At 46.3% G+C, this 15,453-nt stretch overlaps 1 protein-coding gene across 2 annotated transcripts in view; it reads left to right on the top strand.

Moving 5' to 3' along the window:
- NUP58 (nucleoporin 58) overlaps nt 1-14,041 on the top strand; it is a 98,228-nt gene extending 84,187 nt beyond the window's left edge. Inside the window, exon 14 of one of the 2 annotated variants that reach the window (XM_069759059.1) lies at nt 11,635-14,041. In XM_069759059.1, coding sequence (XP_069615160.1) covers nt 11,635-11,804 — 170 coding nt within the window. In that variant the 3' untranslated portion in view covers nt 11,805-14,041. The remainder of the gene's footprint in view (nt 1-11,634) is intronic. The other variant, XM_069759058.1, reaches the window with a different exon arrangement.
- The last annotated feature ends 1,412 nt before the right edge of the window (nt 14,042-15,453 follow it).

Below are 15,453 nucleotides of genomic sequence, written 5' to 3'. Positions count from 1 at the left end.
CACTAGGAGGCGACACTAAGTGATACAAGGAAAGTTCTCTCCTCCCCTGCAGTATACACCCTCCTGCTGGCTCTCAGCTCCTCCCCTGCTGTGTACTCCCTCCTGCTGGCTCTCGGCTCCTCCCCTGCAGTATACACCCTCCTGCCGGCTCTCAGCTCCTCCCCTGCAGTATACACCCTCCTGCTGGCTCTCAACTCCTCCCCTGCAGTATACACCCTCCTGCTGGCTCTCAGCTCCTCCCCTGCAGTATACACCCTCCTGCTGGCTCTAAGCTCCTCCCCTGCTGTATACACCCTCCTGCTGGCTCTAAGCTCCTCCCCTGCAGTATACACCCTCCTGCTGGCTGTCAGCTCCTCCCCTGCAGTATACACCCTCCTGCTGGCTCTCAGCTCCTCCCCTGCAGTATACACCCTCCTGCTGGCTCTCAGCTCCTCCCCTGCTGTATACACCCTCCTGCTGGCTCTCAGCTCCTCCCCTGCAGTATACACCCTCCTGCTGGCTCTCAGCTCCTCCCCTGCAGTATACACCCTCCTGCTGGCTCTCAGCTCCTCCCCTGCAGTATACACCCTCCTGTTGGCTCTCAGCTCCTCCCCTGCAGTATACACCCTCCTGCTGGCTGTCAGCTCCTCCCCTGCTGTATACACCCTCCTGCCGGCTGTCAGCTCCTCCCCTGCAGTATACACCCTCCTGCTGGCTGTCAGCTCCTCCCCTGCTGTATACACCCTCCTGCTGGCTCTCAGCTCCTCCCCTGCAGTATACACCCTCCTGCTGGCTCTCAGCTCCTCCCCTGCTGTATACACCCTCCTGCTGGCTCTCAGCTAACCAGTTCTTGCTTAGTGACTGTAGGAGGCACACGGATCTGTTTCAGACCCCAACGTTTTAATTTTATTTTTTACTTTTCTGTAAATTTTTATTTTTTAGTTAACGGAGTGAAGGGGGCGACGGTTCCTTTCAAGGTTCCGATCTCTCCCAAACCATCAACAGGCGAGCACGGCGAGTATACCTCCCCGTACCCTTTCCTGCGACGTGGGAAGCCATGCCTGAGCTCACTTCAGGGGCGACTGTTCCTTCACGGTCCCGATCTCCCCCCACCAGCAGCAGGCGACCACATGGAGTGTCGCCTCCATGTATCCTCTCCTGGAGCCAGGCCTAATGCCGGACAACTGGCCCTGTCCACCCGGACTGATCTCCGTGGCTGTACTGAGGCCACTCTCTATGGCGTCCGAGCAGCCCCCACTGTCCCACCACTATGAAAGCGGATGGCACAAGGAGGCGGACGGTTCCTCTCCACCTCCCTAACAAAGGGATGATGGATTGAGGTTTACCCCTCTATTCCTGCACCGTCCACGCTGCAATACCTGAAGAACAGAATGCGTGTGCTTTCCTCGGCGCTGAAACCCAGTCATCGCGGCGGCGGCTCCATGCCGGGACGCGCACCGATGGTGAGTGAATCCTGACAGCGGTGGACCTCTGCAGTGGGATATTCACATGCTGACAGGCAGCCTCAGCTTTCCTGTAGCCCACCTCCCTGAGGTAACGCCCCAGCCAGCTGCAAAAATTTAGCCTCCGGCTTCAGCCGATGTGTAGGCCACATCCCGGAAGCCGCGCCCACCTTTTCTGGTGCTTCTTCCCTGGCACGGGGGCGATCATTTCCCTTGGCAACGCTGGTATTGCTCACGCCGGCTGCAGAAATTTAGGCCCCAGCTTGGGCCTATTCATGGAAGTCACGAGGCTCTGCCCACATCATGTCTGTGGCTCCGCCCCCCGAATTGGCGCCTCACTCTCTGCGAGACTTTACCACCTCTGCAACTCCCCGTGGCCATTTTGGTCCACCCTGCCGACACACACACACACACACACACACACACACACACACACACACACGCTATGGTTTTGTATTAAAGGGGTGCAACGACTCTGCATCTTAAAGGCACACGACCAGTATTCCCTGGTCTTAAAGGCGCATGACCAGTATTACCTGGTCTTAAAGGCGCATGACCAGTGTTTCTGGACTTAAAGGCACATGACCAGTTTTTCCCTGGTCTTAAAGGCACATGACCAGTATCCTGGTCTTAAAGGCACATGTCCAATATTACCTGGTCTTAAGGGCTCATGACCAGCATTCCCTGGTCTTAAGGGCACATGACCAGTCTGAAGCCGGTTACCCTAAATGAGCTCAGGACCCCTCCGCCGCCGATCCCAGCTTATCCCAGAGTACCTAGTTCCCTGAGTGGATTTCGTCACCGCAGCAACCCATGGATTCTCTGACAAGAGATTGAATCCCTCCGTGAACCCTCTGTGTTTCGGAGTGCTCGCAGGGCTGATATAGATGGTCTCTTTCCTTCATGTGAGCCATCAGCTAGCAGGGGCCGCAAGTATTCTAGAAACGTACAGGCGTCTAGAAACGTACACGCGCCTAGAAAACGGAAGTTTCAATTCCTGATTCCTCACCAATGATTTGCTGAGAACAAGTCTCTGAATATGATTCGGATATTGCCTTGGTCCTAGACTCACCGGAACTTCAGAAAACGATGGATTCGCCTATTTATATCATTAACCAATCTCTGTAGATTGACGAGGACTTAAGTTCTACTCTAAATCATGCAGCGTCTCATGAAGAAACTAAACTCCCTCGCAGCGCATCTGCCATTCACCCGGACAGGAAACGTCCGGATAAGCGATCCACCGGACAGAAACCTCTGCAAGCGCGGTATCCTTGTTCAGCCAATATGCAAACACGCAGGGTGTTCCCTCCACGTATGCCCACCTAAGACGTGAGATGCCATGCCTGGTCTGATTCTTAAGGGCGACGGGTCCTTTTAAAGGACACCGATCTCCCCACACCAGCAATAGACGAGCACATGGAGTGTCGCCTCCATGTATCCTCTTCTACAGCCTGGCCTAACGCCGGACAACCAGCCCTGTCCACCCAGGGACCTTAACTCTGTGGATGTACAGAGGCTCCCTTTTTTGGCATCCGGACACCCCCTCTGCATCTCCACTTTTTAGCAAATAATGCAAGAAGGCGGAGAATCCCTCTCCACTTCCCTGTTAAGAGGATGGTGGATCGAGGGTTCATCATTTTAACTCTGCACAGTCAAAAGAGAGCGGCGATAGTAAGAGACAATTTTTCCTCCTTCTACATGCAGCCGCGCATTCTGCCACTTGGCTTATTAACTGGGTAGAATCTCCTGTAGTATACCTACCAGTATCCCTAACCGATGGGTCATCAATTAAAAATACAACGGACTGTCAGATAGCAAATCTAGTTTGTTCCATTTTGCGGCCTCCAGTTCAGTGCTCTACCCTCCCTTAGCCACCGCATGTGTTGCTAGAGCAATGGTCTCTTGGTCAGAGACCTTAACTATTTTGATTTCCTATAGACCCAACCAGCAGTGGATCAGTTGTCCAGGGCAGTCTAGATCTAAGGGATCTTGGTTCCAAAATGGGGTCCGACAAGTAAGACCGACCCTGATCCTCAAACTTCTACCAAGCTTGACAAAGGTCCCCCTTCTTCGGATGGAGTTCCCCAGCTCAGCCTTTACTTCAATGGAAAAAGGTGGAGTTTCTGGCATCCACCGACATTCGGGATGCTTACCTTCACATTCCTATGTTTTCCCCCCTTCAAAAATTCCTTCGCTTTCCCTCTCGCAAACAGCATTTTCAAATCACAACCTTGTCCTTCGGTCTTGCTACCACACCCAGAGTGTTTGCAAGGGTTATGGGGCTGTCATGTTCCTCTTGCACGCTAGAGGTGTGGTCGTCCTGCCCTATCTGGTCGACTTTCTAGCCGCTCTTTCAGCCCGGCGCTGAGTCGTCTATATCTCTTGCGATACCCTCTCTCTCCTGGGCTGGCAGCTAAACATAGACAAGTTTTTTCCTCATTTCCAGCCCAGCAGATATCCATTTTGAGGATGATCCTGGAATCTTCCGGAAGGTTGGTGATTCTCCCTTGAGACAAGGCCGTGGCCCTTCAACAGGGAGCTCGCGCACTTGTTCACTCATCCCCTCACTCCATTCCATTTGCTAGGAGTGTTTGAGAAAAATTGGTGACGACAATGAAAGCAGTTTCCTTCTCTCGCTTTCTGCAGGTCAATCAGGCTTTCAGAGGGTAATCTCTGAGCTCCTTCCTCATCCAGGGAAGTTAATTTCTTCCGGTCCAATGGTTATTAGTGACTACCGATGCCAGTCCTCTCCTCCTGATCATTGTTCTGGGGATCCGAACGGTACACCTAGTTCTACAGCAGGTCCACTGCCTTCTGGCTGGTCACCTCATCAGATTCAATCGGACAATCCCACGTCTGTGCCATAAGTCAATCATCTAGCAGGTACCCACGGTCAGGCGTCATGGCCGAGGTACCTCACATTCTCTGTTGGGCCACGATCTATCATTTGGTGATCTCGGCACTACACATCTCAGGAGTAGAACTCTGGGCGGCGGACGCCATCAGCGTCCCGCCTCATGTGAGTGGGAACTTCACCCAGAAGTCTTCCATCAGCTCTGTCTTCTCTGGAGCACTCCAGATGTAGGTCGGATGGCATCCAGACTGAACGCCAATGTACTCTTAAGTTCAGCGTTCGGCCTCCAGGTCCAAAAGCCCTCGCAGTGTATGCTCTGGTTCTTCCATGGCACCAGTTTCCTTAACCCCTCTTCCACTACTTCCGAGATCTTTTCGGAAGCAGGAAGGGCCCCAGTGATCCTGGGAGATCCGCACTGACCATGTCAGGTTTTCTTGTTTGCAGAACTAGTATTTTTCCATCTTATTGCAACAAAACTGCAAATATAGACTTCCTCGCAGGGAGTATTCACATGTGGTTCTTCCCTATCGCATACCGTTAGATCTTTGGGACCTTAATGATCCTGGGAGTCTTACAGTAAACTTTTTGATCCGGACAGACTTTACTACCAGGGAAGGTCGCCCTTTTTTCTCTGCAATCTCCTCATCCTGACGAGTCTTCTGAGCTAGCCGCTTTGTTCTTTCAGATTTTTTTCCCTTATTACCATCAAGGCAAGGTTGCCCTCAGGCCATCCCCGTCCCTTGTTACCAAGGTGGTATTGCATTCACACAGTTATGAGGGCATCGTTCTTCCCTCATCTCTTTCGGCACCAGTCCACATAACGGTATGGGTTCCCCATATTCTGGACGTGGCAAGTGCTCTGAGTAGGTGCGTCTCGAGGACGACGTCCTTCCGAAGGTTGGACACTTTATTTGAGCTACCTCACTGTAAGAGGACTGCTTCCTGACTGTTACAGGAAGGGTTTAGCCGTTTCATCGCCTATGTTAGTTTGGTGGATTTGTTACACCATCCAGGAATCCTTCCGTGTTAGATGTCAGCCTATCTCCCTGTCTATCGAGGTTTCTTGGATTCTAGGCACAAGGCATCGGGACAGCACGCCTGCAAGTTCATCCAGTCCGCATGCATTCTTGAAGCACTATAAGACTGGGTTCCCATTGCGTTATGGGAACGCGCTTAACGGACAGCGTTGCACGGCGAAATTAACGCCATGCAACGCGTCCGTTAGCGCGCCCGTTCACGGCAATGGGAACGCGCAGCACTAGCGCGTGCCATGTTCGGCACGCGCTAGCGACGCGCCGGTGTTTTCTGGCGCGCCGCGGACGCTGCTCGCAGCGTCCGAGGCGCGCCCGCGGTCCGTTCCCCACTCTCGCAGATCGGGGATCTGCGAGAGCGGGGACATTAAAAACATTGCGTTAGCGCAAACCCGCTAGCGCTAAACGGGTTGCACTGACGCAATGTGACCCTAGCCAAATTCCCACACTTCCACAGATGTGAGTCTGGGCAGGTGGACTCTGCAGGCCACGTTGTCGCACTTGTAAGTAGTGGTTACACGGGGCCTGATCTAATGATGTCCCCACCCAGGGACTGCTTTGGGACGTCCCACGGTCTGTGTCCCCCAATGAGGCGTAGGAGAAATAGGGATTTTTGTGTACTCACCGTAAAATCCTTTTCTCCGAGCCATTCATTGGGGGACACAGCTCCCACCCTATTAGCTTGTGCTTGTTTTATAATTTGGCATGCTATATGCTCATATGTTATTGATCTCCTACTGCTTTTGCACTGAACTGGTTAGCTGAGAGCCAGCAGGAGGGTGTATTTATACTGCAGAGGAGGAGCTAACTTTCTTTGTATCACTTAGTGTCAGCCTCCTAGTGGCAGCAGCATGCACCCACGACCTGTGTCCCCCAATGAATGGCTCGGTGAAAAGGATTTTACGGTGAGTACTCAAAAATCCCTATTTTTTCCCCCCCAATTTTAAGGTTGTGTAGGGGGTGGGTACAAGGTGGGGATTTAGGGAGATTGCATAGCATAATTATAGGCAGATTGATGGGGGTCTAGATCTTGAGACCTCCACCTGTTTCTCAAGCCCCCAAATCTCTTCCTGAGTGGTGCACAGTTCGAGTGATGAGCGCACCACTCCTGGCTGATCATGCGCAAAGAGAGGGCTATGGATTGACTAGGCGGCATAGGCGGTGTGCGCTCATGTCTTTTGATCTGTGTATCTTTTGGAGAAAGCGAGGTGTTGAGTGATAAGGGGATCTTAGGACCTAGACACCTCCTGTGATCTGCCTGTAATCTTAACCCCTTCCCGACATGCGCCGTACTAGTACAGCGCATGTCGGCTCCCCTGCTTTGATGTGGGCTCTGGCGGTGAGCCCACATCAAAGTCGCGACATGTCAGCTGTTTTGTACAGCTGACATGTGCGCGCAATAGCGGCGTGTGAAATCGCGATTCACCCGCTGCTATTAACCTGTCAAACGCTGACAGCGGCATTTAACCGGCGATTCTGGCCGCACGGCTGGAAATGACCTCATCGCCGACCCCCGCCACATGATCGGGGGTCGGCGATGCATCAGGATGGTAACCATAGAGGTCCTTGACACCTCTATGGTTACTTATGCCGGCCTGCTGTGAGCGCCCCCCTGTGGTCGGCGCTCATAGCACACCTGCATTTTAGCTACATAGCAGCGATCATCAGATCGCTGCTATGTAGCTGAGCCGATCGAGTTGTGCCAGCTTCTAGCCTCCCATGGAGGCTATTAAAGCATGGCACAAGTAAAAAAAAAAAATGTTTTTAAAAATATGAAAAAAATTAAAGTTTAAATCACCCCCCTTTCGCCCCATCCTAAATAAAACAATTAAAAAAAAATCAAACCTACACATATTTGGTATCGCCGCGTTCAGAATCGCCCGATCTATCAATAAAAAAAAAAGGATTAACCTGATCGCTAAACGGCGCAGCGAGAAAAAAAATTCGAAATGCCAGAATTATGGGTTTTTTTGTCACCGCGACATTGCATTAAAATGCAATAACGGCCGATCAAAAGAACGTATCTGCACAAAAGTGGTATCATTAAAAACGTCAGCTCGGCATGCAAAAAATGAACCCTCACCCGACAACAGATCACGAAAAAATGAAGACGCTACGGGTATCAGAAAATGGCGCCATATTTTTTTTTTTTTTAGCAAAGTTTTGAATTTTTGTATCCACTTAGATAAAAAATAACCTAGACATGTTAGGTGTCTATGAACTCGTAATGACCTGGAGAATCATAATGGCAGCTCAGTTTTAGCATTTAGTGAACCTAGCAAAAAAGCCAAACAAACAACAAGTGTGGGACTGCACTTTTTTTGCAATTTCACCACACTTGGAATTTTTTTTCCCGTTTTCTAGTACACGACATGCTAAAACCAATGATGACGTTCAAAGGTACAACTTGTCCCGCAAAAAATAAGCGCTCACATGGTCATATTGACAGAAAAATAAAAAAGTTATGGCTCTGGGAAGGAGGGGAGCGAAAAACGAAAACACAAAAACGAAAGGGGGGTTAAGGTCACTGAATTATGTAAACACTTTACAAAGGTCTAGTTTAGATTTAGTTACTCTTTAAAGTCCATAACCTTCCCAACAGTGATTGGAGTATCAGCTTAGCGGATCCCCTTAGTTTTTGACATTGGTGGAGGGTAGGAGAGGTCTTAGGATCTGGACTACTTAAGAAAGGAATAAAATAATGGGGGATGCAGCATAACTTGTGTATAAAAAGCACATGATGATTCCTGTCGTGTCTTCTAATTACACTCAGAAAATTCCCTCTTCAGAAACAATACAGAGAGATGGATAATTGTGTCCATTCTAAGCCATCATCTATGATCTCAATATCCTGGACTCTGTGATGATGCATTTTAGCCTCTGTTCACACTGCCGTCATGGCTTCAGATCTGACGTAATGGAAGGGAACTGAACCAAGTGTGAATGGCACACAGAAGAGTCATTGAGATTGTACAGAAATGTCATTTTTAAACCTGGATGTGCAAGATGACAATTTTTTCTTTTTGTAAATTCTCAGAACGGCCTTTAAAAATAATGAAATAGTGTAAGTTGCGTCACGAGCCTCTGTCGTTGCTGTTAAGGCTCTGCCTGGTTCCCGGCTGGTCTCTGCTGCCTGCTCCCTCTTGACATATGGACGGTATTGCTCAACCTTCTCCCAAAAGCAGAGAAGACTCTCCTTCTCCCGAAAGCCATAACTTTAGTTTTACAACGACAGACATATGAGAGCTTGTTCTCCACAGGACAGGTTGTTTTGAATGAAAACATTCATTTTGCTATATGCAGTTGTGGCCAAAAGTATTGACACCCCTGCAATTCTGTCAGATAATACTCAGTTTCTTCCTGAAAATGATTGCAAACACAAATTATTTGGTATTATTATCTTCATTTAATTTGTCTTAAATGAAAAAACACAAAAGAGAATGAAGCAAAAAGCAAAACATTGATCATTTCACACAAAACTCCAGAAATGGGCCAGACAAAAGTATTGGCACCCTCAGCCTAATACTTGGTTGCACAACCTTTAGCCAAAATAACTTCGACCAACCGCTTCCGGTAACCATCAATGAGTTTCTTACAATGTTCTGCTGGAATTTTAGACCATTCTTCTTTGGCAAACTGCTCCAGGTCCCTGATATTTGAAGGGTGCCTTCTCCAAACTGCCATTTTTAGATCTCTCCACAGGTGTTCTATGGGATTCAGGTCTGGACTCATTGCCGGCCACCTTAGAAGTCTCCAGTGCTTTCTCTCAAACCATTTTCTAGTGCTTTTTGAAGTGTGTTTTGGGTCATTGTCCTGCTGGAAGACCCATGACCTCTGAGGGAGACCCAGCTTTCTCACACTGGGCCCTACATTATGCTGCAAAATTTGTTGGTAGTCTTCAGACTTCATAATGTCATGCACACGGTCAAGCAGTCCAGTGCCAGAGGCAGCAAAGCAACCCCAAAACATCAGGGAACCTCCGCCATGTTTGACTGTAGGGACCGTGTTCTTTTCTTTGAATGCCTCTTTTTTCTCTCCTGTAAACTCTGTTGATGCCTTTGCCCAAAAAGCTCTACGTTTGTCTCATCTGACCAGAGAACATTCTTCCAAAACCTTTTACACTTTTTCAGGTAAGTTTTGGCAAACTCCAGCCTGGCTTTTTTATGTCTCGGGGTGAGAAGTGGGGTCTTCATGGGTCTCCTACCATACAGTCCCTTTTCATTCAGACGCCGACGGATAGTACGGGTTGACACTGTTGTACCCTCGGACTGCAGGGCAGCTTGAACTTGTTTGGATGTTAGTCGAGGTTCTTTATCCAACATCCGCACAATCTTGCGTTGAAATCTCTTGTCAATTTTTCTTTTCCGTCCACATCTAGGGAGGTTAGCCACAGTGCCATGGGCTTTAAACTTCTTGATGACACTGCGCACGGTAGACACAGGAACATTCAGGTCTTTGGAGATGGACTTGTAGCCTTGAGATTGCTCATGCTTCCTCACAATTTGGTTTCTCAAGTCCTCAGACAGTTCTTTGGTCTTCTTTTCGCCATGCTCAATGTGGTACACACAAGGATACAGGACAGAGGTTGAGTCAACTTTAATCCATGTCAACTGGCTGCAAGTGTGATTTAGTTATTGCCAACACCTGTTAGGTGCCACAGGTAAGTTACAGGTGCTGTTAATTACACAAATTAAGAGAAGCATCGCATGATTTTTCGAACAGTGCCAATACTTTTGTCCACCCCCTTTTTTATGTTTGGTGTGGAATTATATCCAATTTGGCTTTAGGACAATTCTTTTTGTTGTTTTTCATTTAAGACAAATTAAATGAAGATAATAATAACAAAGAATTTGTGTTTGCAATCATTTTCAGGAAGAAACTGAGTATTATCTGACAGAATTGCAGGGGTGTCAATACTTTTGGCCACAACTGTACCATATACTGAAAAACGGGGGTGAAAATTCCAAGCGGGAAGAAATGCTGAAGAAGTGTAATTCCGCCAATTGTTTCTTGGGTTTTGTTGATTGTGTGGAAAATATGACCTGGAAACATTGTTCGGGTCAGTACAATTACCGAGATACAAAACTTTTTCTTTTTTTGCTTGGTGAACTGGTGATTTGACTTCACAATCTCTCAGCAATACAAAATAATTTTAATATTTTAAAAATGTCCTTTTCTTTTCTACATTTTTTTGTTAAATTTAAATATTTTTAAAAAATTACATTTTTTTAATAAAAAATTACATATTAAAAAAAATTACAGATTTTTTAAATATATATATATATATTTTTAAAATTACATATTTTTTTTAAATGTTTTTTTTTTTTTTAGTCTTCTTAGGTGACTTGAACCTGTGATCGTATGATCGCCAGTATTATTATTACTAAATACTACAATACTATGGTATGGTATGATGGTCTCCTATGAAGCTCAGCCACAGTTTTGGCTTCATAGAAGGCCAAGATGGCAGCCATGGTAATCCACCTATATCCCACAATTGTTTTGCTTTAGCGTGTGTTCGATTTTAAAAGACTGAATGGCTAACAGACGAAGCTGCTAGACACCGATTCCAGCTGCCAGCATCCACCGCGTATCGAGAAAGCTCAGATTATTCATGCCCTAATGCGAGAAGGGGTTGAAATAGGTAATTTTCTGAAGGCTTTCCTTTAGAAATGAGAGCTTTTAAAGGGTTTCCTACCTAATCTGAGAGCAGCATATTGTAGGAAAAGAGACCCTGATGCCAGCAATGTGTCACTTAGTTTACTGGGTGCAGCAGTTGTGACACAATCCGAGTTTTTAGATGTAGCAGACCTCAGAAAGCTAAACCCTACCCACATAACAGCTTTCTGTGTACATTTTCTGTTGACTGTAAACTGTCAGTCAGTGGCGGGGCTGAGCTGGACCAAGGAGGCAGGAGGACAGCTAGTCCGGCAGTGATAATCTCCTGCTGATAAAACACTCATTGTACTGAAACAGCACGCAGCCTAATTAGTGATAAATCGCAGAAAACTGTGTCTAAAGGCACAACAGGTAAGCCAGGCATTCTGACACAAGCCCTGTGGATGGCAGAAGTGAACAAAACTTCATTTGAGTGGTGCGGGGGAAGGTGTTCACTTTAAAAAAAATTTTTTTTTTTTTTTTTTTTTTAATGTTTTGTCAATCCCAAATTCGACGTGCCAAAAATGTAACCGTAGAGATAAGTGTAGGGAATTGTATCTGATGTTTTGGCTAGAGTGGAGTTATGTAGAAGGAAACCCTTTTCTCACTTAAATTAATGGTTTCAAATGTATTTTATCCCCTAAAGGATTTGGCAGTTCATCTACATCTGGATTTAACTTCAGCAACCCCGGGATCAATGCATCGGCCGGCTTAACCTTCGGAGTATCGAACTCCTCATCGGCAGGTTTCGGGCCCGGATCACAGCTGCTTCAGCTTAAGAAGCCCCCAGCTGGAAACAAGCGAGGGAAAAGATAGACGTTGCACACAATGCCATGTAGTTAGTACATTGAAAGATCTATTTTTCTAAACAAGTGCTGTAATTGTTCCCCGAGAGGTTTATAAAGTTTTTGAAATATTTTTTTTTTTCCCTTCAGTTAGTGTTTCAAGTCCACAAGTTATTAATACATCTATAGTGTCTTCAACTGCAAAAAATAAAATGTCATGCCAAATGTTAGAAATTCAATTTACGCCACTGTCTTTCTAAACAATTTTTGCCCCAGCAGTCAGGTATTTCTATAGTTATGATTGAAGCTTGAAAGGTAAAGGGGTAACAAAAATAATGTGTTGTGTTCTTTTAGTTATGATGCCTGTAATACAGTGTGGGACAGGGTTAGTCCTATTTCCACATTGTATTTATACCCTAAAATCTGAAATTGTGGATTTCTATGACCACTCTTGGCCAGAGCGGTAATGCCTAACATCAAAACAAACAGTGACCCCTTTAGGCAGATTGCAGTACTGCAACTCCCCGTCTGTTTGCATTGCTTTCCAGAGCTAATTCCTGCACACGTGCTTATTAGTGATGAGCGAGCGTGCTCGGATATCGTGTTATTAGAGCATGCTCAGGTGTTATCAGAGTATCTCGAGTAATATGTTCGAGTCCCTGCGGCTGCTGTTAGGGTACCGTCACACAGTGCAATTTTGATCGCTACGACGGCACGATTCGTGACGTTCGAGCGATATAGGTACGATATCGTAGTGTGTGACACGCTCCTGCGATCAGGGACCCCGCTGAGAATCGTACGTCGTAGCAGATCGTTTGAAACTTTCTTTCGTCGTCTAGTGTCCCGCTGTGGCGGCATGATCGCATGGTGTAACATATATCGTATACGATGTGCGCATAGTAACCAACGGCTTCTACATCGCACATACGTCATGAAATTATCGCTCCAGCGTCGTACATTGCAAAGTGTGACAGCAGTCTACGACGCTGGAGCGATATTGTTACGATGCTGGAGCGTCACGGATCGTACCGTCGTAGCGATGAAAATTGCACTGTGTGACGGTACCCTTAGACAGCTGCAATACAAGTAGGGGTTGCCTGTTTGTTAGAGAATCCCCACATGTCTTGCAGCTGTCTAACAGCCGTGAATCATGCAGCTGCAAGGACGCAAACATACTATCCGAGCACGCCCAAGATACTCTGATGACACCCGAGCACGCTCGCTCATCACTACTGCTTATTAGTTTTTCTTTTATACCTTCCCAGACTATTAAGTTAGCAGATTTGGGATATAAATATGATTCCCAGCTGAAGACTGAGATCTTAGATTGGGTGGTATCGGATGCGGAGGAGGTAAATCCATTAAAAAAATCTCTGCTGACTATAGGTCCATCTACGTAGGGCATCCTTAAAGGGACAAGGTTTTTGCTACCCCATCCAAGAGTAGCATGTCGTCGTGACAGAGACCCTGATTCCAGCAATATATCACTTAGTTCACGGAATGCAGATGACGTGATAAAATCATTGTTTTCTCCGCCGCAGAGCTCAGAATGCTGAGCTGTGTTCAACCCTGCCCACACCACTGATAAGCAGCTTTCTGCCTATGTACAGGGAAAGCTGCTAATCAGTGCAAGTCTTGGACCTCAAGGCACAAAACAACTAGTCCTCTAGTGATAATCTCCTGCTGATAAAACAATGATTTTACAATGAGCAGACAAGTAACTGAAACATCACTGAAATCAGGGTCTCCGCCTCTACTTCATGCTTTTCTCAGATTACATGGGAGAATACTGCTGACAGATTTCCTTTTAACGCTAAAAGAATGAAAAGAGGAAAGATGTATGGATGTGACTCTTCTTATTGCCTCCTCTGTTTAATCATTGCTGCCCTTTCTGTTCCCTGCGCATGCACTCGTATTGTATCGCTGCATTTTCACCAGTCCGGCCCTACGAAAGTGCAGCTTTTTTTTTTTTTTTTTACTTTTGCACAAGTCTGCATACATTGTGTAGGCAATAAGACACAGTAGTGCAGATTCATTTTGGACACTGAATTATACTTTCTAGTGCTCGATGTCTGTGTATTTTGTATTGAACTGGTAAGGATAATGCCTCTGGGTTGCATGTTCTCACTATGGTGTATGTATATGTGCTGCATACTGAATATGTATGTGAACAGGAGTAGAGCAATTGTGAATTTTTTTGTCTGCTTTTTTTGACATTTTTGTAATATTTCTTTTGTTAAAAAAAATGTTATTAAAGAATGAAAGTAATTGTGCTGAATTTCAAATATATGTTAGTTTTGCTGTGATGTAAGTATCTAAAGGATGCAAAAATTCCATTAATGAGGGTGATAATGGTGACGGCCATCATTCAGGTTTCTTGGCGCCATCACAATACATCTGCATTATCCACTGGAGTCGATATTCACCCTTAAAAGAGCTTTGCCACATGGAGGTATAAGTAGTGATAAGTGCAAGTGGTTGTTGCTCGTCTATCGCAGGGGTCAGTGTTGGGACCTGTTCTCTTCAGCATATTTATTAACGATCTGGTCGAAGGTTTACACAGTAAAATATCGATATTTGCAGATGATATAAAACTATGTAAAGCAGTTAATACAAGAGAAGATAATATTCTGCTACAAATGGATCTGGATAAGTTGGAAACTTGGGCCGAGAGGTGGCAGATGCGGTTTAACAATGATAAATGTAAGGTTATACACATGGGAAGAAGGAATCAATATCACCATTACACACTGAACGGGAAACCACTGGGTAAATCTGACATGGTGAAGGACTTGGGGATCCTAGTTAATGATAAAATTACCTGGAGCAGCCAGTGCCAGGCAGCAGCTGCCAAGGCAAACTGGATCATGGGGTGCATTACAAGAGGTCTGGATACACATGATGAGAGCATTATACTGCCTCTGTACAAATCCCTGGTTAGACCGCACAAGGAGCATTGTGTACAGTTTTGGGCACCGGTGCTCAGGAAGGATATAATGGAACTAGAGAGAGTACAAAGGAGGGCAACAAAATTAATAAAGGGGATGGGAGAACTACAATACCCAGAGAGATTAGCAAAATTAGGATTATTTAGTCTAGAAAAAAGACGACTGAGGGGCGATCTAATAACCATGTATAAGTATATAATGGGACAATACAAATAGCTCTCCGAGGATCTGCTTATACCAAGGAAGGTGACGGGCACAAGGGGGCATTCTCTGCATCTGGAGGAGAGAAGGTTTCGCCACCAACATAGAAGAGGATTCTTTACTGTTAGGGCAGTGAGAAGCTGCAATTCTTTGCCTGAGGAGGTGGTGATGGCGAACTCAGTCGAGGGGTTCAAGAGAGGCCTGGATGTCTTCCTGGAGCAGAACAATATTGTATCTTACAGTTATTAGGATCTTTAGAAGGACATAGATCTGGGGATTTATTCTGACGGAATATTGGTTGAACTGGATGGACAAATGTGTTTTTTCGGCCTTACTAACTATGTTACTATGAGTTTGCCGATGGTGATCGGGTATGCACAGAGTATCGCGGGTGCTCGAGTTACTCGTCTTTGTCCCCGCGGCTGTTAGACAGCCACAAAAAATTGCGGGGATTGCCTGACATACACAACCAGAAAAAAATATAAAACCTGTCCATGTATAATGACCACGGATCCCCAGCTCGCATCAGGA

The sequence above is a fragment of the Ranitomeya imitator genome, chromosome 3, assembly GCF_032444005.1.
Source record: "Ranitomeya imitator isolate aRanImi1 chromosome 3, aRanImi1.pri, whole genome shotgun sequence".
Taxonomy (NCBI): domain Eukaryota; kingdom Metazoa; phylum Chordata; class Amphibia; order Anura; family Dendrobatidae; genus Ranitomeya; species Ranitomeya imitator.
Note: the sequence above shows the minus strand (reverse complement) of the source record. Positions and strands in the feature narration are given on the sequence as shown.